Source organism: Myotis davidii, unplaced genomic scaffold (genome assembly GCF_000327345.1).
Source record: "Myotis davidii unplaced genomic scaffold, ASM32734v1 scaffold828, whole genome shotgun sequence".
In the NCBI taxonomy this organism is placed as follows: domain Eukaryota; kingdom Metazoa; phylum Chordata; class Mammalia; order Chiroptera; family Vespertilionidae; genus Myotis; species Myotis davidii.
The window spans coordinates 45,238-54,403 of NW_006299391.1; the positions used below are offsets into that span (position 1 = coordinate 45,238).

The 9,166-nt window shown below is 52.4% G+C and overlaps 2 protein-coding genes across 2 annotated transcripts in view; both read left to right on the plus strand.

Annotated features, from left to right (window-relative positions):
* The window catches only part of LOC102756913 (protein KIBRA-like), a 34,503-nt gene extending 29,414 nt beyond the window's left edge, over positions 1–5,089 (plus strand). Inside the window, 2 exon segments of the mRNA XM_015571268.1 lie at positions 2,740–2,861; positions 4,349–5,089. Of these exon segments, the coding sequence (XP_015426754.1) occupies positions 2,740–2,861; positions 4,349–4,415 (189 nt within the window). The 3' untranslated portion in view covers positions 4,416–5,089.
* A 3,825-nt stretch (positions 5,090–8,914) lies between these two features.
* Positions 8,915–9,166, plus strand: part of RARS (arginyl-tRNA synthetase) — a 23,985-nt gene continuing 23,733 nt past the window's right edge. Inside the window, exon 1 of the mRNA XM_006774956.2 lies at positions 8,915–9,006. Within this exon, the coding sequence (XP_006775019.1) occupies positions 8,962–9,006 (45 nt within the window). The 5' untranslated portion in view covers positions 8,915–8,961. The remainder of the gene's footprint in view (positions 9,007–9,166) is intronic.

Genomic DNA, 9,166 nt, shown 5'->3' on the forward strand with positions numbered 1-9,166 from the left:
AATCCAGGCATGTGCCCTTGACCGGAATCGAACCCAGGACCCTCAGTCCACAGGTTGATGCTCTATCCACTGAACCAAACCAGCTAGGGATGTAGCCAACTCTTGACCTCACAGCCAGGCCCTTTTTACTGCATTTCCATGTTGATGTGCACAAGCTCTTATTATCCATTCACATGTATTTCTGTGTGCGACCCTTCATCAAACATTGGCACCTCATCTGGCTGGAGCACACTAGCAGTTCATCTAGGACAGCAACCCGCCCTGATGCCTGTCCACCCAGTCCCACCCAGCAGGTATCGCCCAAGCAGAGAGGGGTGGGCCATGCAGGGCTCAGGACTAAGAAGCAGGGAGCACAGCCTGCTCGCATCTCCGTCCTCCGTCCTCCTGCAGTGAGTTTGAGGGAATGACAGCAGCACGCCATGAGTTTTATCAGGGTAGCGCTGCTTTCACAAACAAGTTAGCCTGCCGGAGAAGCCCCTCACAGCACGGGACCTCCCAGAGACAATTTGACTGGGGCCACACCTGGAGGGCAGGAGGGCAAGGGAGCTCCTAAGGAGAGGGGGTTGGAGAGGGGGCATCGTGATGATGTCACTCAACAGCACCAGTAGGAGTCTCTGGGTCAAAGAGCAGCAGTTTGGGGTCCTTGATGGCCCCAGAGTGTATCTTATCATCGGCCAGCAGACAATGGGTGGAGCCTAGCTTCACAGGGTATGCAAAGCAGGCCGCTTCTAAATGGTTTAAAACTGCTTGTTCGAGCTGTGTTTAAAACAACTGGATGGGTAAAAATTTTAAGTTTGGCCCTAGTGGGCTTTGAGCTGTAACAGGTCCCAAACTACCTCTAAAAAGGAAGCAACACTGGGCTAGTAGAGGCCTTTGACTCAGTTTCATAACACCTGCCACCCTCAGATTGTCACGCAGGGCAGGGATGCCAGCCTTTGCCAGTTCTGTCCGCACGCAGCCAGGCAGTGCAGCGAGCTCCGTGAAGAGGGCGCCTGCCTGGGTTGCTGGGAGGGCCACCCGCTGAGGCCCCAGCTCTTGACGCAGCTGGTGGTGCCTTAGAGCAGCAACGTGGTGCTGGACTTCCTGGTCAGGACTAGCGTCGGAGCTTCAGGCTGACTCAAGCGATGCAGAAAGTCCCCAAATGTTTCTTTCTAATTTATTACTTATGCCCTGTGTACTTATATCAGGGATTTAATAAGAGCATTTAGGGAAAATGGAGAATTAGAGTTCTAAGGATGAGGAGGGAATACATATATTTTTAACCTAATTGTGGTTGTCTATCACATTTACCTTTGAGCTTCCCATTCACCAAGGCATAGGAAGAGGTAAGAAAATAAGTGTTTTTGGGCCTCGCCTTGAGAAAACCCGACCTTTCAATTATAGTAAATTATAGTACATGCATGACTGTCTGGGATTGACTGATCTGCTAAGGAGCCATTTAAACAGTGTCTTCACTGACCAGAGCTCTGGCTGTGTGCAGTGTTGGAAAGACATGGATATTTTAGGGCTCTCAGTGACTTGTTCAGAGGCACTTAGATAGGTTTGCATCAAGAGGAAGGGCAGCCCTAACCAGTTTGGCTCAGTGGATAAAGCGTCGCCCTGTGGACTGAAGGGTCCCAGGTTCGATTCTGGTCGGGGTCATGTGCCTTGGTTGTGGGCACATCCCCAGTGGGGAGTGTGCAGGAGGCAGCTGATCGATGTTTCTAACTATCCCTCTCCCTTCCTCTCTGTAAAAAAATCAATAAAATATATTTTTTTTAAAAAAGAGGAAGGGCATATCCCCTAGCCAGTTTGGCTCAGTGGATAGAGCATTGAGCCACGCATTGACGTGTCCTGGGTTCGATTCTGGTCAAGGTCACATACCTTGGTTTCAGGTTCCTTCCCTGGCCCTGGTCTGGGCTTGTGTGGGAGGCAACCAATGAATGTGTCTCTCTTACATAGATGTTTCCCTCTCAGTGTCTCTCTCTCTCCCTTCTACTCTCTCTAAAAGTCAATGGAAAAATACCCTCGATTGAGCATTAAAAAAAAAAAAAGAGGTAGGGCCTTGAGCACACGGCATGACTTGGAATTGGGTTTGTGCCCAAGTAACGTCTTATTTGTTTGACGTTAAAGAAATTTTGTAACACTGGACAGATCACGAGAATTCTCGCTTCGTATTACACAGTGTTTTACAAAGTATCAGACTTTAAAAAGATATTAGCTTGTAAGGACATGTAATAAATACCTTCAAAATGCAATGGGTATTTAATTTTAAAGCGCGCCTTTAACATTGATGTAAAACTTTTTTTGTACTCGTTCAGTAGAAACTTTCCTGGCCACTGGATACAGCTAGCAATGAAACTACTGGTCCGCCATGTGTAACATGTCTGAAACCCCGTTCCCTAGGCTGTCAAATAGAGGTCATTATACACTCGACCGTTCTGGTGGCCCCGAGGGTTAGAGGAAGTAGCACACATTTCACCAGACAGCCCGTCTCCGGGGTCCCCACGGGTGTTCAGGTTCCTGCCGCCCGATAGCTGGCCACTGTCGCAGATGGTGGGACCACTTTGCCTCCTCATTCGGAATCAAGAGGGTCCCACAGTGGAACAGGAAGGGTGAGGGTGCCTGGGTGTGGCCCACAGACCTGTTGACTACAACAAACTTACCCCTTTGTACTAGAAAGTTCTCCGTGGCCGGCCCATTTCTGGAGGCCCAAAGGACTCCCCACAGCCTCACGGCTTTGCTTGCTTTGCCCTGCAGATGGACCGCGCGGGGCACAAAGGCGAGCTGCAGGCAGACAAGATGATGAGGGCGGCCGCCAAGGACGTGCACAGGCTCAGAGGCCAGAGCTGCAAGGAGCCCCCAGAAGTGCAGTCTTTCAGGTAAGCAGGTGGGCGCCTGGCCGGCCGCCCGCCCGCCCTTCCCTTTCCCTGGCCCACCCCGCCGGCCCAGCCTCCGTCCCCTGCTCCCTGTCCCACGGACCTTTCTCTCTCGTTGTCACAGATGTTAAAGCCCTGCCCAGCCGTCCCTGGCGGCCTGTGTGCCTGCACTGCCTTCCCTGGCTGTCTTTCTCTGTCCCCAACAACCCAAGCTAAATTGTTAGTCCCTCTTGTTTAACCCCTAGAGTGCCAGGGAGCACGATCGTGCTCCTCCCGTCTTTCGCCAAAAGTGCCAGGAGTGCTATCAAAGCTTCGAAATGGCGTCCAGTTCTAAGTCTGCTTTTATTAGTGATGATGATATTGCTAAATATGTCAATGTGGTAAAGGTTCCCTTAAGTTTTTGAATATGTAACTTCATTTACTTGCGATTCACAATTTTTTCCCTAAACTGCTGTAAAATCAGCAAAAATGCCTTGGCAATTTTAGCATAGTTCCTAGAATATTGGTTGGCACTCAAAGAGTTAATGAATGAGCCACCCGCTCGGGCCTTTCCTCTTAGTGTTTCCAGCACCAGTAACAGTAATTGCTGATTTCGGAGGATGGGCTGCATGATAAATAAGCCAGGGGTGCGGGTGCCCCAAGGGCCTCCTGGCTCTGCCTGCCCTCTGGGACCTCCTGATGCGCTTTCTTGCTGTGCTGGACCCCGGCGTCTCGCAGGAGGGCCCCAGTGCCATCTGTCCTGGCCTCCCATCCATAGAGGGCCTTGCATTTAGACTTGTGATGTCCTCTCAGATAAGACTAAGGAAACATGTAGAATGTGCTGTAATTTGTATGACCATGTTAGAACATCTCGGTTTTTTAACCAGTTGAGAATCTAAAACAAGCACTAGCAGTGGCCCAAAGGGCCTTCTAAGCCCAGGCCCCTGATTTTAACTAAAGGCCCCTGGTCCTGCTAATGTCCCCTAAAGCAGGAATTATTTGGGTCCCTCCTGGAGACATTTGGCGATTCCGTGTGCTTTTTTTTTAATATTCACCAAGAGGATGTTTTTTCCATTGTTTTTTCAGAGAGACTGGAAGGTGGGGGGAGGGGGAGGAAGAAAGAGGAGAGAGATGGAGAGAGACAGAGAAACATCAGTGTGAGAGACACATCAATTGGTTGCCTCCTGCATGCGCCCTCACCTGCAAGCCAGGTACCTGCCCTTGACGGGGAATCAAACCCAAGACCCTTCAGTTTGAGGGCTGGTGCTCCCTAACCATTGAGTCACCGGCCAGGGCAGTCTGGGGGCATATTTGCTTGTGACACTGGAAAGAGGGGTGAGGGAGCTGTGACACACATCTAGGGGGCGCGGGCAGGGATGCTGCCTCCCATCCTCCCACGTACTGCATGGCTCCCCCATACTGCATGGCTCCCCCGCCAAGGACCGCCCTGCCCGCGGTGTGTGTAAGGGGAGGGCGAAGCTCCTGCCCTGACGGTGTGGTCTCTGTTACAGGGAGAAGATGGCCTTTTTCACGCGGCCGCGGATGAACATCCCCACCCTCTCCGCAGACGACGTCTGAGCCCCAGAAAAGTATTTCCTCTGGTCCGGGGACCCTGCCGTGAGCAGAGACTGCGGCCGCTGTTATTTATGTGGTGTTATATGAAGGTTCTGCGTCCCACGTCCTCTAGCGCTCCTCTGGTTTGAAGATGAAGATTTTTTTTTTTAGTTTGGGTTCTATTATTAAAAAAAAAGAAGAAGAAGAAAATCCAAAAAAAAACAACACACAGCATTAAAACGACAAGATTGTATAGTTTGTATATTTAGGAATGTATTTTTGAGAAAGAAAATTTAAATGAACTAAAAGCAGTGTCCAGTTGCTGCTCTTAAAATAAAATGGTTTAGATTTTTTCTTTTTTTTGTACAGCTCTGCCTTCTAGAGGTTTCATGCAATAAGTAAGTCATGTTTTGGGGACGGTCACCCTAAAAGGACGCCCCGCAGACATCACAGCACAGCTGACCTTTCCTACCTAACGTATTTTGTACAATATTTTAAAACGCACAGCCAGTGTGTCGCGGATTCTGGGGTGTGCCTGTGAGTCTTCACCAGCTGTGACGTGTTTTTACGCGGCCGCCTGAGGTGGAGCTGGCCACGGGCCTGCCCACGCCGTCTCAGATGCCCAGTGAAGCCACTGACGTGAGTGAGGGAGGGCTTTTCATTTTATCTCCATCAATAAAGTGGCCTTTCTGAACGAATCTCCTCTCTCTCTTCCTCCCCCCGCGCCCCACGCCGCCCCTCCCTTCACCCGTGTTTCCCTGATTTTTGTCTCTCCCCCTCCCAGTCCTTCCCTCCCCACCCATCCCCCGTCCAGTCCAGGTGCTATTCTCTTGGTTTTGGCTTGGTTTGGTTTGGTTTGGTTTTTTGCTCACCCCTCCACTCATTTGCTCATTAAATGAAAATGACTGTTGCAGACGATTGGAAGTCCATCCTTAACAAACAAGCAGCAAAACCTCTTTCTCCTCCCATTCCCGGACATTATCCTGTGCAACCTTCCTCCCAGCATGTGGCACCGGCAGCCATGGCACAGTCACTTGGGCCAGCTTATTACAGACACACATCCCCGGACCCTCGCCCTGCCGGGATGGGCCCAGCACTTGCTCTTATCCATGCCTCACTGTCAGCCCAAAGCACACTGCAGTGTGATGGACCCGCCGGTATAAAATGAGAAGCCCAGGCAGAGACGGAGCGTCCTGTTAGAACGTCACTCGGGGGACACTAACGTGCATGGCCCTCTGCAGGCCACGGAGGCCCGTGCGGGAGGTGTGATGAGGGGGTGGAGCCCTTCTCTTGGCTGCGGAGGTTTCCCCCACCTCCCACTGCGTTCCTTACCTGCTGCTTCTCCTATGGAGAAGGTACCTACAGTGGCATAAAGTCCACCATTATTCCCCATATGGGGTCCCAGCTGGGCCAGGCAGCCCTTCCCGGCATTAGCCACCTGAAGATTAAAGAGTAGGTTTTCTTGCCCGGCTGGCATGGCTCAGTGGTTGAGTGTCAATCCATGCACCAAGAAGTCACTGGTTCACTTCCAGGTCAGAGCACTTGCTCAGGTTGTGGGCTCAATCCCCATTAGGGGGCCTGGAAGAGGCAGCCGGTTGATGTTGATGTTTCTCGTTGGTGTTTCCCTGTATCTCAAATCAACAAAACATTTTTTTTAAAAAGTAGATTTTCTCTTCCCAAAGCTACCCGTAGCCGTGGTTCAACCTCCGGGTCCAGCCCTGCAGAGAGAAACAGATGGAACAAGCGGGGAAAGCGTGGGTGGGGGTTGGGGGGGATGGGGGATGGTACCCTTGGGGTCTGAATTGACTGAGGTTCACTGCATCCTCGTGTGTCTGTAGTCTGCCTGGTGGCCCGTGGAGGGTGCCCAGTAAAAACTCAGGGGCCGTGCAATGGGATTCCTTCCCTCGGCCACACCTTTCTCTGTCCAGCATTCCAAGCCATGGTCAGCCCCTCACCCCCCGCGGCAGCAGCCGCCGAGAGAGACGCAGAGTTCCGACCACCCTCTGTGAGCGGCGGAGGCTACGTGGAGCGCATCCTCCTGCCCGGGAAGTGTGTGCCAGTGTTGCAGAATTCACCAGGCGACCGGAAAGTACACAGTGACTACTTTCAGGGAGATCCAGGGGAAACCCTTTATTTAAAGCAGCGCTGCTGGCTTGGGCATTCGAAGATCCAGAGCCTGAACCCCTTCTACAATGAGACTACTCCTTGTATATATATTCCTACGTTTCTTTGTTTCCTAGCTACCCAGCTTTTTTTTTTTTTAATATATTTTATTGACTTTCTACAGAGAGGAAGGGAGAGGGACAGAGAGTCAGAAACATCAATGAGAGAGAAACATCGATCAGCTGCCTCCTGCACACTCGCCACTGGGTATGCGCCCACAACCAAGGCACATGCCCTTGACCGGAATCGAACCTGGGACCCCTCAGTCCGCAGGCCAACGCTCCACCCACTGAGCCAAACCAGCCAGGGCGCTACCTGGCTTTTGTGACAGGCTTTCACAGCCCCTCCTGAGTCCGTCAGAATGGGGAAGTTAGAATGTATCTACTAGTAAATGCCTGGCCTGGGTGGCACCAGAGACCCACCCCCCTCCCTTCCCTTCCCCTCTGGCCAAGCTGCCAGATTCCCGGCCTGTGGCCCCTGCAAACTGGGAGCACCCAGGAAAACAGACTATTGCCCAAGGAAGGGGCAGTGACTTCATTCTAGGCTAACAATGTGCACTAGGACACCGGTCACTGGCACAGACTCAGATTGCTAGTGCCCCCCTCCAAGGTTGCCCCCTATGTTCCTCCTCACCGGTGCTGTTTGGGCTGATGGAGCATCTGTGGGCAGAGCCAGAGCACCTCTTCCGAAGGCAGAAGGCCCTGTGTCTGCCCCGGCATTGAAGTCTCTGTGAACAGTCCCTGGCCAAACACCAATCCATACATCCAGTTGTTGTATGCAGAATAAATAAAGTCACTGTACGTACACACAATTGTGCACACATGTTCTCCAGAATCTACGGGAAACAGGAGCTTAGAGATGTGAAATGCCCTGCCCAGGGTCACTGGGATAATACATGGCCAGAGCTAGAGCACAGCCCGCTCTTCGAACTCCCCAAGTGTCTGAGTCTTTCAGTTCTGGTTTCTGTTTCACAGTGTTGTGGTCACGCGAGGCCCCAATCGCAGGGACTTTGAACATTTGCTTTACAGGAATGAAACCGTGAAATCCTGCGGTTCCTCTGCATGGGGGTGTGGAGAAAGGGGGTGACTAGGATGCTAGCTGAGAAAACCTCACTGGATCTGATTGTCTCGTTCATAAAACCAATTGTTGCCTTTTGACTACAAATGTTTTAAAAATAGACTTACAGTGATTGGGGTGACATTGGTCAACATGAACATACAAGTTTCAGGTGTGGGTTTCTATGTTACATGATCAGTTTATTGCACCGTGTGCCCACCACCCAAAGTCAAATCTGTCACCTCTTTTTCTTTTTTAAAAAAAATCTATTTTATTGATTTTTTTACAGAGAGGAAGGGAGAGAGATAGAGAGTCAGAAACATCGATAAGAGAGAAACATCGATCAGCTGCCTCCTGCACCTCTACTGGGGGTGTACCTGCAACTCAGGTACATGCCCTTGACCGGAATCAAACCCGGGACCCTTCAGTCCGCAGGCCGACGCTCTATCCACCGAGCAAAACCGGTTTCGGCTTTTTTTTTTTCCTTTTTAATTTAATTCCAAATCTTTTGCGATTGCCATTGGCCCCGGAGGTCAGCTGCGTCCTGGCTCTGTTTGTAGTGTGCCTGGTGAACCGAGGCAAGAGTGCTCGCTGGCAATCTTTGTGCTTCCTGCCTCTAAGAAAGCAACCTCGCTGAAACCCTGAAACCGGTTTGGATCAGTGGATAGAGCGTCGACTTGTGATTGGCTGCCTCCTACACGCGTGTGCCTGCAACTCGGGTACATGCCCTTGACCGGAATCAAACCTAGGACCCTTCAGGCCACAGGCCGACGCTCTATCCACTGAGCCAAACCGGTTTCGGCTTTTTTTTTTTTTCCCCTTTTTAATTCAACTGCAAATCTTTTGCGATTGCCGTTGGCCCCGGAGGTCAGCTGCGTCCTGGCTCTGTTTGTAGTGTGCCTGGTGAACCGAGGCAAGAGTGCTCGCTGGCAATCTTTGTGCTTCCTGCCTCTAAGAAAGCAACCTCCATGAGAATGCACAATAAATGCTTGGTGAGTATCTAAACAGATCGTATAGCTCGGTGCCCATTTCACAGACGGGTAAACTGAAGCCTTTGAGAGACAGAAGCTGTAGGTAAGCGCCTCACCAAGTCCGTGCAAGCACACAGAGCAGCTCGGGTCCGAACCCCATTGCCCTCCCCCAAAAGCCCAGTCTCAGGGCAGCAGCCCCCATCCCGGCCGCCTTCCCGCGGGTTCTCCCCGCAGTGCGTCCTGGATCCCGCCAGGGGGCAGCAGAGGCGGCGGCGGCGCCCTGTCAGCCTCGAGACCGCGATCGGGGAAGATTTCCGCTTCTGGGAAGTGCTGGCTGTTTCCGCTTCCGGCTACTTGTTGCGCGAGACGCTGACAGGAGCATGGACGGGCTGGTGGCTCAGTGCTCCGCGCGGCTGCAGCAGCAGGTCGGGCCGCAGGGGGCCCCGGCGGATGCGTGGAGGGGAGGGACCGGCCCCGGCTCCCGCCCGAGCGTCGTCGAGGCGGTGGCAGAGCGGCCGGGACTGGCCCGTGTCCCCCAGGCGCGCGCAGCGGGGTCCCGGGAGCCGGGCGGTGGGGCCTCGGAGG